General features: G+C 46.2%; 1 protein-coding gene across 16 annotated transcripts in view; it reads left to right on the forward strand.

Annotated features, from left to right (window-relative positions):
• The window catches only part of kif1b (kinesin family member 1B), a 327,704-nt gene that overhangs the window by 221,950 nt on the left and 86,908 nt on the right, over positions 1 to 18,846 (forward strand). For all 16 annotated transcript variants that reach the window (XM_070860541.1, XM_070860555.1, XM_070860547.1 and 13 more), the window contains 3 exons: positions 8,843 to 8,942; positions 10,774 to 10,922; positions 14,063 to 14,241. In XM_070860541.1, the coding sequence (XP_070716642.1) occupies positions 8,843 to 8,942; positions 10,774 to 10,922; positions 14,063 to 14,241 (428 nt within the window). The remainder of the gene's footprint in view (positions 1 to 8,842; positions 8,943 to 10,773; positions 10,923 to 14,062; positions 14,242 to 18,846) is intronic.

The raw sequence follows: 18,846 nt of genomic DNA on the forward strand, positions 1-18,846 counted from the left end.
CCCTGCATCTACCCTGTCAAGCCCTGTAAGAATTTTGTATGTTTCAATGAGATCACTTCTCATTCTTCGAAACTCTAGAGAATATAGGCCTAGTCTACTCAATCTCTCCTCATAGGACAATCCTCCCAACCCAGCAATCCCTTACCTCAGTTAAGATGACATCAAAAACAATATGAACTTCTTACAGCCTTAACTCACTCCCAGGTACTATTGTGTTTCTTCGTGCAGTTGTATTCTGCGTTTGAATGAAGTTTGGGCAAAATGACTTGGGCCAGATTTTATTCATCATGCACTTCACTATCCATCACCTATAAGATTTTTCCTTGGTGCACCCAATATTGCCATTGGACAAGTTGTGTGGGTCACAGATCAAGGATCCTCCAGCTAACTGGCTAATGGTTCTTTGGGTTACAGCCTAGTTGACCAAAGTGAGTGAGACATGGGTGGCATTCTGACCAAGAATCTGGGTTAATGAGTTGTGGAATCCAGGAATATGGGCTTTCAGAAATAAGTTGGGTGAGTACGAATGAGAAAAATAATGGACAGGTCAAGACCATCTGGTCTATCATGTGATCTCCTGGGAGAGGCAAAAAAAAACCCCAGGCCAATTTGGGGAGAAAAAAACCTGTGAAATTCCTCTCCGACCCATCCAGGCGATCGAAACTGGTCCAAGAGATTACTCTGGCCATTAAATTCCTTGCAGCACCTAACTTCTGTAAGAGGTAATCTCCGTCGCAGCCAGAAACAAATCCAGCTTTCGTTTGAAGGAATTCAGTGAGTCTGCATCCAGCACATGAGAGGGCAGCTTGTTCCAGAGGTCTACTATTCTCTGGGGAATTCTATTGAGATTGTGTGCATTCTATTGAGATTGTTTCGAACAGTTGTTGAGCCAAGTTCTTGGGAGTTCCCCAGCTGGAACTAAGGTTAGCTTTAGAACCCTCTACACCTCTTTCATTGTAAACCACGACCCATCTTCAAGCCTCCCTTTCCTCTCCTAATCTTTCTGCGTGTTGTGGCCTCCCAAATCTGTGCCTGTCTTTCCCGCAACCCCGTTTTTGAATCAATTCAATCTGTTTCTGCCCTTGCGACCAGCACTGAAACGGCCCCAATCAAAGGCGCGCATTTTGCTCTCAGTGACTTTAGTCTTGGTGCATTACTATGGAGGATGCCATTGTGCATTTATTAAGGTCGTATTTAAAAATGTTCACCTAGGTTACTGATTTGCTTTCAACATACATTCTGAAAGAGCTAAAAGTTTCCAAGCAAAGACTCGGGTCAACAAATAAAGGCAATTTGAGCAGACTGCAATGAGGGAGCCATTTAGTCTCGTGTCAGCATTCATAAGAACAGAAGAAATAGGAGCAGGAGTCGGCCATTTGGCCCCTCGAGCCTGCTCCGCCATTTAATACGATCATGGCTGATCTGATCATGGACTCAGGTCCACATCCCTGCCCGCTCCCCATAATCCCTTATCGGTTCAGAAACTGTCTATCTCTGTCTTCAATATATACAATGTCCCAGCTTCCACAGCTCTCTGAGGCAGCGAATTCCTCAGATTTACAACCCTCTGAGAGAAGAAATTCCTCCTCATCTCAGTTTTAAATGGGTGGCCCTTTATTCTAAGATTATGCCCCCTAGTTCTAGTCTCCCCCATCAGTGGAAACATCCTCTCTGCATCCACCTTGTCAAGTCCCCTCATAATCTTATGTTCCAATAAGATCACCTCTCATTCACTGGCCACAGCTCATCTAGTCTCACGAGTGAAAATTAGTTCTACTCAAATCAAGGGTAAAATGTGTTGAAGTACAGGGTGTATTAGCACTCCAAAGATTTTCAACAATATTTAAAATCTGATCTGCAGTTCCTGTACTTAAATGATTTAAAAGCCTCTGAGCATCATAGCCATATGGTGTGTATCATTTTTGTAATACATGAAAAATTAAGATTCCTTTTCTCTTCTTAAAACAAAAAAGATCAGTGTTTGGTTTTACTCGAAATTGCAGCATGATAAATAATTACCAAGAGTGGTTGTACAAAGGAAAAAAAGAAAGACTTGCATTTATATAGCGCCTTTCACGACCACCGGACGTCTCAAAGCACTTTACAGCCAATGAAGCACTTTTTGGTGTCACTGTTGTAATGTGGGAAACTTACTTTAGGACTGGTTTAAATTTCTAGCTTCTGTAACTTATTGGAGCTGAAAGTATTACAAGTATGTACACTTTAATAATATAGCCTTACTGGCAACTGATGCACAGCAGTGTTTCATTTCATGGCGATGATTGTGTTAATTATTTTTGCACTGCCAGTGGGCGATTCGGTTATTCTAAATCAGTGCTGCAGAGAAAGACTAAAATCATTCCCTACTTTCAGGATTATCAGGGCTGCAGTGGGACTTCCGAGACCGTTGCTTCGTAAAATGGCAAAACCGAAACTCCTTCCGGGCTTATAATGGTTCCTATAATACAGAATTTTAAAATCCTACTGATGACAAAATGGTGATTTATAAAGTTGCAGCTGGAAGTAAAAGTGTTAAATACTACTTTATCCCACAATTAATGACACAATTAAACTCTCTTGCTCCTGTGGAACCTGTGATCTCTGCAGTGCACTCACCTATTCAACACCGAAACTGTCAATATTAATTCTGAACAACATTATTTAATAAATAAATCTAGCCATAAATGCACAGTGTGTGGATCGTACGAGAATCTATATATAGGATCTTCAGTATTTTTGAAGGTTGCTTTGGTAAACTGTACCAAAACAAGATTCCTGAATGTATTCCAATGGGGCAGTCCTGAAATTGATCCGATCTTACCACCCGCCTTTCCTGCCCCAGTAGCAAATTCAAATTGATAGAAGCTACAATCATAATGTTTAAATTTGATTGCAGTTCATCTTCACAAATTTATGGGCTGATTGGAAAGACAGTGCAGTACCCTTGACCTCTGGCCCATTGTGTAAACAGATTTATTTATCTTGTTCATTTGCCGTTGGCTCTGACACATGCTGAAGTAATTTAGTTGATTTGGCCTTTTGACCAGGACTGGAATTTGTTTCCTTATCTGTTTCAACGTAATCAACTTTCTTATTTCGGAGGCTCGTCCTCTGAGTGCTTGAAACCCATTTTGCATTACCATTCAGATTGGATCTGCACGCAGTTCAACCAACGGCTTGTGCTCGTGAATTAGAAATTTGCTCCTAACAAAATCAGATGGGAATCCAGCACATGGTGTTAATATGAAATAAAAACAGAAAATGCTAGAATACACAGCATCCGGAAAGGAAATAGATTGGTTCTGACAATTTGGATGCGTGTGCACTGAGTTAAAATACAAGGGGGTGGAAATTCAGTAGGGTCTCTGTTGCGGCGTTACTCCAGGCGGGGCGGTAAATTTAGCGCCGGGAAATGGTTTGCATCTCCAGCCACAAAATTCATCAGCTGGGCCCCGACCCTGAGTGTGGGGCGAGGTGTTAAGGGAGGCGTTGCACACCTCTCTCAGGGCACTCGGCCGTCTGAGCAACTGGAAATCCCAAGCTAAACAACCAACCTCGGAGCGCCATAACAGGTGTCCGAGAAAAAAAACCCACCCAAAACATTTCCAATACGTTATCGACTCCACATTAACATAAATCGCAAAAATATAAAACAATCACACTGGCCTCAGCTGGACATTCCTTCCCTTGCTGCGGCCGGAACAGCTCGGACCACCCGCTTTACCAGGCGTTCCCACCGGGGGGGGGGGGGCGCTACGGATCGCGGGTGAAACAAATTTCGAGCCGGTGTTGCACACCAACTAGCCTCTCCCGGACGGTACTGCTCCGTGCCCCCTGCAAATCCAGCACCGAATGTCCCAGCGGGGTGTTGGTAGCTGGCTGCCCATCCGCAAACGCTTCCCGCCGCCATTAGGGAGGAAAAAAGAGGCAGCAACGAGCCAAAAATCCAGCCCAAGGTGTTTGCATAATTTGAGTCTTGATGACATTATACAACCAAAACACCAGAACTTGTCTTTTCTCTTTACAAATGCTGATTGATCGTAATGTGTTTTTGTGGCATTTTTCTGTTTTTATTTGACTTGCAGCATTTCCATTTTAGTCATAGTTCCGACAGTTTAAAAGTACAGGTGGCAAAAGCTTGGTCCGAGTGATTGGTTTAGGGAGGGAGTTGCAGAGGGGAGGTCCCAAAACAGCGGAAGGCTCGGACATCGAGAGCTGCAGTGGAAAGGGGCAGGAGCGTTGGGAGTCAGAGAACAGAAGGGACTGGAAGGGGACATAAGACTGGAAGAGGGGTGGACACGGTTGAGGAAGGATTTGTATGTGAGGATATGGATTTTAAATTCGATCTTTGGCTCGCCATCCCCCAATGTATGGGGTGCGGTAGCACGGTGGTTATGTTACTGGACCAGAGGCCTGGACTAATGATCCGGAGACGTGAGCTCAAATCTCACCACGGCAGCTGGGGAATTTAAATTCAATTCAAATAAATCTGGAATAAAAAATGGTGACTATGAAGCTGTCGTTAAAAACCCATCTCGTTCACTCACGTCTGTTTGGGAAGGAAACCCAATTTGCATTACATAGAAACATAGAAACATAGAAAATAGGTGCAGGAGTAAGCCATTCGGCCCTTCGAGCCTGCACCACCATTCAATAAGATCATGGCTGATCATTCCTTCAGTACCCCTTTCCTGCTTTCTCTCCATACCCCTTGATCCCTTAACCGTAAGGGCCGTATCTAACTCCCTCTTGAATATATCCAATGAACTGGCATCAACAACTCTCTGCGGCAGGGAATTCCACAGGTCAACAACTCTCAGTGAAGAAGTTTCTCCTCATCTCAGTCCTAAATGGCCTACCCCTTATCCCAAGACTATGTCCCCTGGTTCTGGACTTCCCCAACATCGAGAACATTCTTCCCGCATCTAACCTGTCCAGTCCCGTCAGAATCTTTTATGTTTTTATGAGATCCCCTCTCATCCTTCTAAATGCCAGTGACTAAAGGCCCAGTTGATCCAGTCTCTCCTCATATGACAGCCCAGCCATCCCTGGAATCAGTCTGGTGAACCTTCGCTGCCCACATGCTGAGCGTGAATAATTAAAAAAAAATGTATATTGGTGAGGATGGAGCTGATGAACGAACAGGCCTTAGTGCGGAATGGGATGCAGGTGATGGCATTTTAGGTGATTTGGAGTTTATGGAGGCCAGGAGAGCATTGAGGCAACAGTAGTTATTAGATAGCAATGGAGCCAGGCAATGTTACAGCGGTGGAAATCATGGTAATGGATGGGATGTCAGTTTTGAAGCTCAACTCTGCGTTGAACAGAGCGTTGGAGTTTCATGCCTTGGTTCAGCGGGAGCCAAGTCGGGGAGAGGGAGTTGGTGTGAACTCTCTGATGGGGGGACTGAAAATAATAACATTGATTTCCTAATTGTTTGATTGGTGGAAATTCTGGCACATCCACGGCTTAATGTCAGGCGCGCAGTCTTAACAGCACAGAGGTGGTCGTGGGGTTTAGAGAGGTCATCAGCATATGTATGGAAACTGACCCCGTGCTTCATCATAGGCAGTCCCTCAAAATCGAGGAAGACTTGCTTCCACTCAAAGTAAGTTCTCAGGTGACTGAACAGTTCAATACGGGAATTACAGTCTCTGTCACAGGTGGGACAGACAGTGGTTGAAGGAAAGGGTGGGTGGGGAGTCTGGTTTGCCGCGCGCTCCTTCCGCTGCCTGCGCCTGTTTTCTGCATGCTCTCGGCGATGAGACTCGAGGTGCTCAGCGCCCTCCCGGATACACTTCCTCCACTTAGGGAGGTCTTTGACCAGGGACTCCCAGGTGTTGATGGGGATGTTGCACTTTATCAGGGAGGCTTTGAGGGTGTCCTTGAAACGTTTCCTCTGCCCATCTGGGGCTCGCTTGCCGTGTAGGAGTTCTGAGTAGAGCGCTTGCTTTGGGAGTCTTGTGTCCGGCATACGGACAATGTGGCCCGCCCAACGGAGCTGGTCGAGTGTGGTCAGTGCTTCGATGCTGGGGATGTTGGGCTGATCGAGAACACTGACGTTGGTGCGTCTGTCCTCCCAGGGGATTTGCAGGATCTTGCGGAGACATCGCTGGTGGTATTTCTCCAGCGATTTGAGGTGTCTGCTGTACATGGACGCTGTCACAGAGGTTCCGCAGGAAAGTTGGAAAGCAGTAGGTAGCATCGGAATTTTAACACTGGAATTTTGAACGGGTGCATCAGTTGCCAGAACGTGAGCTATTATGTTTGGGACTTCAATTCTTTTGATATTTAAAATAATAACCAGCTTTGTGAACCGCTGCCTTAAAGAGGCTGTCCAGTAATGAATGGCGTGTCATCGCAAGGTAACGTTTGAAGGTAATTCCTTTTTATTTTCCTCTTTCCTTCGTCCTATCCCAGGTCTGAGCTTCGATTCTGCATGTGTATGCAATTTAAAAGTAATTGAGAAGAATGAATACAAGTTTTTTTTTAAACTGTTAACTAGCTGGATTACCAGCAAGCCTGCAGTAGGTCGAGTTCTTCAACTCAATTATACAGCAATCATGTCAGTATTGGAATTTTTCTTACAAGAAAAAGACATTGGATTTTGGTGTCCTTAGCATTGAACTGGCCTCCAATTCCCAAGTAAATGTGACATTCTAATAATTAATTACATTTATTCTTGTCTGTGAGCTATTATAACTTTTAATATGTGAATGTACTAAAATTACTGTGGTCTGTAATTCGTAATTAATTCTGCAAGTTAATTAACACGTGATAAAGCAACTGTGGAGATTAGCATTGGTATCGACTAACCCCGAGTAAGATGCCAGACCCATGCTGCATCAATTGCTTCCAGTAATGGAGCTTTATTAATAACACAGCCATTCCCTTTTACAATTCTGGTGGAATGCTAATGTTCCAAAGTCCTGTAGTACTGTGACTGTAAGTGGACTGTGTTGGTTAACGGTTTGCTGCTACGGTTTCACATATATTCCTCTTTTTTGCTGATGGTAAACATGCTCTTGTGGGACTATCTTTGTAAACATAGAAACATAGGAAATAGGAGCAGTGGTAGGCCATTCGGCCCTTCGAGTCTGCTCCGCCATTCAATATGATCATGGCTGATCCTATATCTCAACACCATATTCCCACTTTTCCCCCATACCCCTTGATGTCTTTTGTGTCTAGAAATCTATCTTTCTCCCTCTTAAATATATTCATTGACTTGGCCTCCACAGCCTTCTGTGGTAGAGAATTCCACAGGTTCACCACCCTCTGAGTGAAAACATTTCTCCTTATCTCGGTCCTAAATTTCCTACCCCATATCCTGAGACTGTGACCCCTTGTTCTAGACTTCCCAGCCAGGGGAAACATCCTCCCCACATCCAGTCTGTCCAACCCCTACAGAATTTTATGCGTTTCAAGGAAGAATGTATTCGTCCGAGTGGTACTTAGTGCTAAATGTGCCAACCTATGCTCGATTGGAAGCTCTTGTTGTGTTGGGGGCGAACTGTCCATTTCTCGGCCTAGCACCGATTTAAAAAGCCTAAGCAGAGGAATGAGGGAAAACAATCAACTATTGGGCTGGAATTTAGGCGTTTCTGTTTTCGGAGTGAGAATGGCGGCGGGGCGGGAAAGTTAGCGCCCGGGAATAGTTTGCATCTTAGTTTGGGCAATCTGGGCCCAAGTCTTAAATGTTATCAAATAGAGTATCAGGCTGGATTTTCTGGTCCTTTGCGCTCGGGTTCGCCCCGGAGCGGTGTGAAAGGCGGCGGTGAGGATTCCAGCGATCATCGGGTCGGATTTAGCGGTGGCGTGGAGTAGCACCACCCGGAAAAGCTGCGCCCGGTGTGTAACGTCCCTGGTCCTGACACCGGCGCGAGTTTGGACTCTTGCCCGACCCGTCCGCCCGGATGTTAAGTTTGGGCAGCTGGGTGCAACGTCAGGAGGGAAAGCGCTAAGGGAGGCGTTGTACACCTCTCTCGGGGTGTTAGTGTGGGGAAACTCCCGAGCTAAAGAGCCGGACTGGGAGCGCTCCGAAAGGGACCTGGGGCGGCGGGGTGGGGGGGGGGGGGGAGAACCTAAAAATCCCCAAAAACATTCCTAAACCGTTGCCCATACCACCGCAACACAAATCGCACAAAAAATTAAAACAAAAAAACACTCGCACTTACTTTCGGAGTGCGTTATCTTCCTCTCCGCCACCGGGATCGTTGGACCCCGCTGATTTCCCAGGCGGTCACTGCGGGGCAGACGCTTCGAGCAAAACTCAAAACTCGCGCCGGTGTCGGGACCAGGGGCGTTGCACACCGGACGCAGCTCTTCCCGGCGGTGTTGCTCCGCGCCGCCGTAAAACCCGACTCGAGGATCGCCGCGGGGCGCTGGAGACCTCACAGTCGCCTTTCACGCCGCTTCGGGGCGAAATCTGGATCGCAAAGGGCAAAGGACCGGAAAATCTAGCCCGTTGTATAGATACTCTACTTGATAACATTTAAGACTTGGTTAAGTGAATGCAGGTCCCTTTTAAATTTAGGCAAGCATGCATTCTTTAATTTTTCAAACAAGTTGGCACTATATACATATCCAATTGCATTGAATAAAGAATCAGAATCTCCCTCCTTTTCACTTTTATTGATGATGTAAGTAGAGGAAAGTGTCTGCACTTGATTCTGTGTGCAAGCCAAATCTTGGATCACTCAACAAAGTATGTATTGCTCCTGTACTGAAAGAAGTAACCGGCTGACCTGCCTTGTTAGAATCCCCAGCCTTTGACTTGTGGGACCTTGCTGGCTCTCTGCTGTTGTCCTTTCTTCTACACGTCTTCTGTCTTTATTGCCAGGACTATGAAAGTAAGCTCGAAGCTTTGCAGAAACAAGTGGAAACACGTTCACTCGCTGCGGAAACCACTGAGGAAGAGGAGGAGGAAGAGGAAGAAGAAGGTAATGTCGTTGGGATTAATCATCATTTTATTCATTGATGCTGCTTCCAAGTATCCCTTTAAAAGCTACTGGGTTCAATTGACAACTTTCATAGCGATTGGTTGTAAAATATAACTACAATACATTTACTTGATGTCTCCTACATAGCAAGGTGTAAAAACCCACGCCAGTGTGGATGAGAAGCATAAGAAAAGGAAATGAGAATGAGTGGCACTGTCAGACATATTGGGCGAGAAATTCGGTTGGAGAGTTCTTGAGGTGCTAATGTCGGGGGTCGCTAAATTTAGCGCCAAAAAATTCAGTGTTTGCGCCGAGAGTGGGGCGGAGCACTGAAGGAAGCGTTCTACACTTCTCGTAGGGCGCTGGGCCGGGTGAGCAACTGAACATCCCGCGCTAAAGAGCCAGCTTCGGAGCACCCAAAGAGAGGCCTCCCTGCAAAAAAAAAAGAATCGGAACCAAAAACATACCCTAAACATTACTCACCCCAAATAAAGTAAAATTACAAAAATAAAATATCACTCACACTTGCCTCATGCAGTCATCCCTTCCCGTAGCACCCCAGGACAGCTCTGCACACCAGGCTTTCTCTGACGAGGTCACTAGGGGACGCTACGGGTGCAGCACCAACCAAATTTTGCCTCAGTGTTGATACCGGGGGGCATTGCACACCGGCGTGGCACTCCCGGGCGATACTCCTCAGCACCGCCAGTACCGGCACGCTGAAATTGCCAAACGGCGCTATCCAACCGGATTTCTCCCCCTTGGTGTCACCCGCTCCTTCCTCCTGCTTATATCAGGCGCAAGAGTTTTGAGGACATTTGCTGGGCAAGATATGGGTAAATACCACAATCTTGACCGTACAAATGTCCTCGCTCCCGAGGTACTGAGGGTCTGTCAAGCTGGAGCGTGACGGATCGGAGAAGCCGTTTTTCAGCGCATATGCATTGTGCACTGAAAACCGGCTTTTGCGATGCCTTCCTGGGTCCGTACACACTCCGTGTGGACCTGGGGAGGCCGGGATTTCTGGGCCATTAACTTCTGCAGGAGGTGAAAAAGCGTGGCTGAAACTCTCTGGAGAAAATGCTCCCTGACTCCCGAAAATAATAAACTCCAGGAGGTCTGGGTGGCTCATGACTAGACATACTTAACTAATACCCCTTTCACCCTTCCCTGATATGTCCCAATGTCTCGGAGACACAGGACTGGAAGGGGCCATTTTCAACCAGCAGACCAGTGCCAAAGGTGATGGATTTCCTACCAGTCCACTCACTTCAGTCCCAGAAAGTGATGGTCAGCCTGTTCTTGTACTGTATGACGTTGATCTTTGGAGTACAGTGTTATCTCTCCCTCTCTGAGTTAAAGTTGGAATAGTGTTGCACATGAAGTAGCACATTATTATCTAAAAATTAGTTCCTGAAGAATATTGAAACCTCAATGAAAAAGGTATTTTTGAGTTTTAAAACAAAACTGATTTGTAAAAAATATTCCATTGATCCTAAAATCCCCTCTTCATAAATGTCAAATTAATTGATCTCTGACATGTGATTGTAAAAAAGAAAGTTACCGGGGTTTAAGTGTTCTTCCTTTGAGATTATTATTGGTATTGCATTGGTTTTTATCCGTTGAACTGTGCTGTGATTTTGAACATGATGGCCGAGGTTTTCAGCGTAATCCAACTGTAACCCATTTATTTTAAACCAGTTACCATCCGCGATACAATCTTAAGATTGAAGCTGATATGTTTTAATGGATTTTCACTCTTCATTTATTGCAATGGTCTTTGATCAATTTCTGTTGTCAATGTCTTGTGAATCTTGGTTTGCCTCCACAGTGCCCTGGACCCAAAGGGATTATGAGCTGGCCGAATGGGCATTCAGGAAATGGAAGTATCACCAGTTTACATCTTTGCGGGACCTACTTTGGGGAAATGCTGTCTACCTGAAGGAGGCAAATGCTATTAGTGTTGAGCTGAAGAAAAAGGTACTGTCTGAACGATTGTGGGCCACTCAATGATGTCACTCCCTCATTGCATTTTTGTGCCTCCTGTGAGCTTTCCGAATGCAGTTGTTTAAATCAAATCAATTCTAAACTGAAATAAAGACAGAAAATGCTGGAAATCTCAGCGGGTCAGGCAGCATCTGTGGAGAGGAAGCAGAGTTAACGTTTCAGGTCGATAACCCTTCGTCAGAACTGGCGAAGTGTTCGAAATGAACGGATTCTGAAGGAGCACTGAAAGGGGGAGGGGAGGAAAGAACAAAAGGGGGAAGGCCTGTGATCGGGTGGACGACAGGAGAGATTAGAGAGACAAAAGGGATGATGGGCCGACTTGAGATGGGAATGGCAGGAGTTAGAAAAAGATGAGTCTGGATAGGGTGTGAATGGCAGGATAATTACCAGTTGCCGTGGGAAACAGGGAGAGACAAAAAAAATTCTAAAACGGAACCTGGTTATTGACCGGGTGAAGAGGTTGGCCCCCAGCCTGCACTGCTTACTGGACCCGGGCCTGTGCTGATAGACTGTGCTATTCTGGTCCAGGATGTACTCTTCCGACAAAACTCAGAAGCTGTTCCATAAAAGGACATCGCTCTGCCGAGCTAGTGGCAGAAAAATGCTGATGTTTTTTTCAATTATGTGCTGGCGTCAGTCCTGTGGGGTAGAGGCATTAAAATTGTATTTGACCAATCAAGATTGATCAGCCGCCAGCTAGGAGGGTTGAGAAACATACATAATTAATTAATATGTACATTTCCTGAAAGACAAATCGAGCTGCTGTTGATCTATAGAGGCCGAAGCCCTCTTTTGTAAAACCTGCTCTATCACTCGAAACCAGAAGCAAGTTGGATCAAATGACTTTTCCCAGTGCAAACTAACACTAGCTCTGGACTATGGCTCAGAATTCAGTCCACAGTGCATAGTTAATAAGTTTAAAAAAAAATTATTCATGGGTTGTGGGCGTCGCTGGCAAAGCCAGCATTTATTGCCCATCCCTAATTGCCCTCGAGAAGGTGGTGGTGAGCCGCCTTCTTGAACCGCTGCAGTCCGTGTGGTGAAGTATCTCCCACAGTGCTGTTGGGGAGGGAGTTCCAGGATTGTGACCCAATACTTATGAAGGAACGGCCGATATATTTCCAAGTCAGGATGGTGTGTGACTTGGAGGGGAACTTGCAGGTGGTGGTTGTGGGTTTGGGAGGTGCTGCCGAAGAAGTCTTGTAGATGGTGCACACTGCAGCCACGGTGTGCCGGTGGTGGAGGGAGTGAATGTTTAAGATGGTGGATGGGGTGCTAATCAAGTGAGTTGCTTTGTCCTGGATGGTGTCGAGCTTCTTGAGTGTTGTTGGAGCTGCACTCACCTAGGCAAGTGGAGAGTATTCCATCACACTCCTGACTTGTGCCTTGTAGATGGTGGAAAGGCTTTGGGGAGTCAGGAGGTGAGACACTCGTTGCAGAATACCCAGCCTCTGACCCGCTCTTGCTGCTACAGCATCTATGTGCTGGTGCAGTTAAGTTTGTGATCAATGGTGACCCCCCCCCCCCAGGATGTTGATGTTGGGGGATTCGGTGATGGTAATGTCAAGGGGCAGTGGTTAGACTTTTGCTTGTTGGAAATATTCATTGCCTGGCACTTGTGTGGTGCGAATGTTACTTGCCACTTATCAGCCCAAACCTGACTGTCGTCCAGGTCTTGCTGCATGCAGGCATGGACTGCTTCATTATTTGAGGAGTTGCAAATGGAGCTGAACACTGTGCAATCATCAGCGAACATCCCCATTTCTGACCTTATGATGGAGGGAAGGTCATTGATGAAGCAGCTGAAGATGGTTGGGCCTAGGACACTGTCCTGAGGAACTCTGCAGCGATGTCCAGATGAAGTATAATGTGGATAAATGTGAGGTTATCCACTTTGGTGGTAAAAACAGAGAGACAGACTATTATCTGAATGGTGACAGATTAGGAAAAGGGAAGGTGCAACGAGACCTGGGTGTCATGGTACATCAGTCATTGAAGGTTGGCATGCAGGTACAGCATGCGGTTAAGAAAGCAAATGGCATGTTGGCCTTCATAGCGAGAAGATTTGAGTACAGGGGCAGGGAGGTGTTACTACAGTTGTACAGGGCCTTGGTGAGGCCACACCTGGAGTATTGTGTACAGTTTTGGTCTCCTAACTTGACGAAGGACATTCTTGCTATTGAGGGAGTGCAGCGAAGATTCACCAGACTGATTCCCGGGATGGTGGGACTGACCTATCAAGAAAGACTGGATCAACTGGGCTTGTAAGCACTGGAGTTCAGAAGAATGAGAGGGGACCTCATAGAAACGTTTAAAATTCTGATGGGTTTAGACAGGTTAGATGCAGGAAGAATGTTCCCAATGTTGGGGAAGTCCAGAACCAGGGATCACAGTCTAAGGATAAGGGGTAAGCCATTTAGGACCGAGATGAGGAGAAACTTCTTCACCCAGAGAGTGGTGAACCTGTGGAATTCTCTACCACAGAAAGTAGTTGAGGCCAATTCACTAAATATATTCAAAAGGGAGTTAGATGAAGTCCTTACTACTCGGGGGATCAAGGGGTAAGGCGAGAAAGCAGGAATGGGGTACTGAAGTTGCATGTTCAGCCATGAACTCATTGAATGGCGGTGCAGGCTAGAAGGGCTGAATGGCCTGCTCCTGCACCTATTTTCTATGTTTCAATGTCCTGGGGCCGAGATGATTGGCCTCCAACAACCACAACCATCTTCCTTTGTGTTGGGTATGACTCCAGCCAGTGGAGAGTTTCCCCTCTAATTCCAATTGATGCCCCACTCGATCAAATGCTGCCTTGATGTCAAGGTCAGTCATTCTCACCTCACCTCTGAATGTTTGGTTTAATTTTGGGCACAATGTAATTTGAGGTTCAGTGACTGTAACCGGTTGTAGAGCAAGGCATATACTACATGATATGTTGGGAGTTTCACATTGAACCATTTTATGTCGTTTTTTATTTCTCAATCACATCGTGCATTACATCAATTATTGATGCTTTGGGATAGAAGGGATAGAAGGATATTTGCCAAAATAGCGACTGTAATTCTAGCCGACAATTTCACAGTTGATTTTTTTCTTCCCCCGCACTTTGTATTCAGGTGCAATTCCAATTCATGCTGCTCACTGACACACTGTATTCCCCACTTCCACCCGAGTTCCTCCCCGCTGAGGCTGAATCGGATTGCGAAGCTCGCCAATTCCCGAGAACGGTCGTTGCAGTCGAGGTGCAGGATCTGAAGAATGGCGCAACTCATTATTGGTCCTTGGAGAAACTCAAGTAAGCCTGTCATAAATAGTTTCCAAACCTAGTGGCATGTTGTTGTGTTCTGCGTTACAGTATCCCATTTTATAAATGGATGAAGTGTCTTTCATATCCAACTTGTACGATATTTCCGAGACTGATTTTATGATTGATTATGAGAGAAGTTGCACAGTGCATCAAGACTATCCCTGATATCCCGACACGTCCACTACTTAGTGGTATAGTCTTTAAAGTGATAAATGGGTTTGCTGTCTGCAGTGCAACTGTAGCACCTCTCCCTCGACTGCTTCATTAATGGCATGCTGCAGATACAATAATTTCCTGCTGAATTATCCTCCCTGTCTCCAAGACAACTGCCTTTTATACTTGATCCATGCATGGTACAGGCAGGTGAGGTGGGGGGCAGTATTCACGCAGGTGGGGGGGAGGGGGGGGAAGAGACGAGCTGTTTGTGTGCAGGTGGGGGGGGGGCTGTGTTTGTGCAGGTGGGGGGGCTGAAAGAGTGCGGGGAGGAAGCTGTGTGTCTGCAGGGGGCGGGGACTGTGTGTGTGTGTGTGTGGGGGGGGGCGGCGACTGTTTGTGCAGGTGGGGGGGGTGGTGGGCTGTGTGTGTGCAGGTGGGGGGCTGCAGGAGTGGGGGTTGCGGGGTGGGGGGAACTGTGTGTGCAGGTTGTGGGAGGTGGGGAGCGACTGTGTTTGTGCAGGTGGGGGGGTGGTGGGCTGTGTGTGTGCAGGTTGTGGGAGGTGGGGGGCGACTGTTTGTGTGTGTGTGGGGGTGGTGGGCTGTGTGTGTGTGCAGGTGGGGGTTGCGGGGTGGGGGGAACTGTGTGTGTGCAGGTTGTGGGAGGTGGGGGGCGACTGTGTTTGTGCAGGTGGAGAGTGCAGAATTTCCCAGTATGTGCCGCCCACCTGCACCATCAGCCTCAAAACAAAACCCTGACCAAACGTTTTGCACATTTCTATTTGTCTAAAAACATCGCTCTGTTCCTAACTGCCATGGGATCTTGCGAAACCATGAGATCAGACGCGGCAGCACAGATCTGAGTGTAAGTGACTGCGACCATGCTATTTGGAGATGAAGTATGTAAGTTTGGATGAGCTGGATCTTTGAATAGCAAGTGCCTGTCCTGCATATCAGAAGCTTCGGGAAATACCGAGAGGCAAGAATGGTTCCAGCGTCCATACAAAGTGGATAAAACTAGTGGGAGGTCAGAAGATTGGGAAGCGTTTAAAAGCCAGCAAAGAATGACGACAAAAATAATTAAGAAAGGGAGGATAGACTATGAAAGTAAACTAGCACAAGATATAAAAACAGATAGGTATATAAAAAGGAAAAGAGTGGCTGAAGTAAATGTTGGTCCCTTGGAGGACGAGACCGGGGAATTAGTAATGGGGAACATGGAGATGGCAGAAACTCTGAACAAATATTTTGTATCAGTCTTTACGGTAGAGGTCACTAATAATATTCCAACAGTGGATAGTCAAGGGGCTATAGGAGGGGAGGAACTTAACACAATCACAATCACTAAGGAGGTGGTACTCAGTAAGATAATGGGACTAAAGGAGGAGAAATCCCCTGGACCTGATGGCTTGCATCCTAGGGTCTTAAGAGAAGTAGCGGCAGGGATAGTGGATCCATTGGTTGTAATTTACCAACATTCCCTGGATTCTGGGGAGGTCCCAGCAGATTGGAAAACTGCAAATGTAACGCCCCTATTTTAAAAAGGAGGCAGACAAAAAGCAGGAAACTATAGACCAGTTAGCCTAATATCTGTCGTTGGGAAAATGTTGGAGTCCATTATTAAAGAAGCAGTAGCAGGACATTTGGAAAAGCAAAATTCGGTCAGGCAGAGTCAGCATGGATTTATGAAGGGGAAGTCATGTTTGACAAATTTGCTGGAATTCTTTGAGGATGTAACGAACAGGGTGGATAAAGGGGAACCAGTGGATGTGGTGTATTTGGACTTCCAGAAGGCATTTGACAAGGTGCCACATAAAAGGTTACTGCACAAGATAAAAGTTCACGGGGTTGGGGGTAATATATTAGCATGGCTAGAGGATTGGCTAACTAACAGAAAATAGAGAGTTGGGATAAATGGTTCATTCTCTAGTTGACAATCAGTAACTAGTGGGGTGCTGCAGGGATCAGTGCTGGGACCCCAACTATTTACACTCTATATTAACGACTTGGAAGAAGGGACTGAGTGTCATGTAGCCAAGTTTGCCAATGATACATAAATGGGAGGAAAAGCAATGTGTGAGGAGAACACAAAATATCTGCTAAAGGTCATAGACAGGCCAAGTGAGTGGGAAAAAATTGGCAGATGGAGTATAATGTTGGAAAGTGTGAGGTCATGCACTTTGGCGGAAAAATTAAAGAGCAAGTTATTATTTAAATGGAGAAAGATTGCAAAGTGCTGCAGTACAGCGGGACCTGGGGGTACTTGTGCATGAAACACAAAAGGATAGTATGCAGGTACAGCAAGTGATCAGGAAGGCCAATAGAATCTTGGCCTTTATTGCAAAGGGGATGGAGTATAAAAGCAGGGAAGTCTTGCTACAGTTATACAGGGTATTGGTGAGGTCACACCTGGAATACTGCGTGCAGTTTTGGTTTCCATATTTACGAAAGCATATATTTGCTTTGGAGACTGTTCAGAGAAGGTTCACTAGGTTGATTCCGGGGATGAGTGGGTTGACTTATGAGGGTAGATTGGAATTCAGAAGAACGTATAAGATTATGAGGGGCTTGGCAAGGTGGATGCAGAGAGGATGTTTCCACTGATGGGGGAGATTAGAACTAGAGGGCATAATCTTAGAATAAGGAGTCACCCATTTAAAACTGAGATGAGGAGAAATTTCTTCTCTGAGGGTTGTAAATCTGTGGAATTCGTTGATAGTTTCTTAAATGATAAGGGGTTATGGGGAGCGGGCAGGGAAGTGGAGCTGAGTCCATGATCAGATCAGCCATGATCTTATTGAATAGCGGAGCAGGCTCGAGGGGCCGTATGGCCGACTCCTGCTCCTATTTGTTATGTTCTTATGTCCAGGAATGTTTGTTTTCGCAATCTCTCTCCCTTTTAACTCTCCTCACTGTTTTCTCGCATACCTTACCTGCTGTCCCACTCCTTCCGACCTGGATAAAGTCCTGCAATATAAACCTTGGTTTCACAAACATAAATGTCCTTCACGTTAAATGAACAAACGCAATATCTGAAAAATACCGATCTGGTGCCCAAAAGCTGCACATGCGCAGTGTCGAAATATTCCAAATCTGGTTGACAAACTGCGGAGAAAACACACCTCTCTCGCTCTCCTGCGCTCAGTCAGTCTGCAACTGTGTAGATCGCTGGATTGAATAAGGATGGCCTACCATGTGCCAGAGTGAATCTACAACATTGGGGGATGCAGTCCTATAGTAAACTGACAAGAGTGATATCATAAGATAGTGTTTAAACCAGACCTGCTACTCTGGCTGCTGTTTCAAACTGGTATGGTAATTCATAGGTACTCCATGTCTTTCTTTTTTGTCTTGCCCTGTCTCTATGTGTGTGTGTGTCTCTCTCTCTCTTTCGCTTCATGCGTCTATGCACATGCGTTTATCCCTTTCACTGTGTCTCTCACTCAGTGTGCGAGTCACTCTCTTACCCTCTCTCTCTCTCTCTCTCTCTCCCTCTGCCTGCGTCTCTTTCTTTCTCTGTGTCCTATCTCTGTCTGTCTGTTCCGTGGTCTGTGGGACCACCCTATGCACAAAATGGTTGTGGCACTGGCTACATACGCAGAGTATTTCATTCCGTGAAATGCTTTGAGAAGTTTGATATAGAATAAGCAGCTGTGTAAATAGAAGTTGGCCCTGAATTTGCAGTGGGAGGCTTCCCGCGGGGAAATGCCTCCGATCCACATATAGAATGCCTGCGTACCAGGAGGTCCGGAGAATTGTGGTCCACGGGGAGAGGCCCACGTATCTCGGGGGTGCAGGCGGCTTGCAAGCGCCCCTGGGATCACATGAGCCGAACCAACGAATGACAGAAGGGAATCCCCATTCTTATGGGAAATTCTGTATGTACCGAAACCCCATAAACATGAATGAGAATACAGGTTGAAACTCCCTTATCTGGGACTCCCTTATCCGGAACCACCCCTCGTCCAGAACTATTCATGGCCACCGGGTGGCACATGCGCAGAACTCCGACAGGAACAAATTAAAGTCCTTCCTCGCTGCCAACTCCCGCAATCGCTGGCCTGACCCCGTGATCCACCCCCCCTCCCCCCCCCATGATCTCTCTGCCGCACTCCCAGCCCCAAGCCAGCCAGCCCCGATATCCCCTTGCTCAGTACTTGTACCATCCAATTTAACGTGACCACCCCTCGTCCGGAAAAATCCCTTATCCAGAACAGGCCAAGCTCCGAGGGTTCCAGGTAAGGGAGGTTCACCCTGCTCCCCCAAAAGTACATCTACACATCAAATACATTTTTTTAAAAATACATATTGAAAATGAATTAAAATTCAATATTTAATACAAGAAATTAAATTTTTTGAAAAATAAATGTAAATATGTTGAAGGGGCTAAAAAATAAACTTGCCTTATTGCACAGGGTTTTTTAATGTATAAATGATTGG

This window comes from Pristiophorus japonicus, chromosome 18 (genome assembly GCF_044704955.1).
Source record: "Pristiophorus japonicus isolate sPriJap1 chromosome 18, sPriJap1.hap1, whole genome shotgun sequence".
Taxonomy (NCBI): domain Eukaryota; kingdom Metazoa; phylum Chordata; class Chondrichthyes; family Pristiophoridae; genus Pristiophorus; species Pristiophorus japonicus.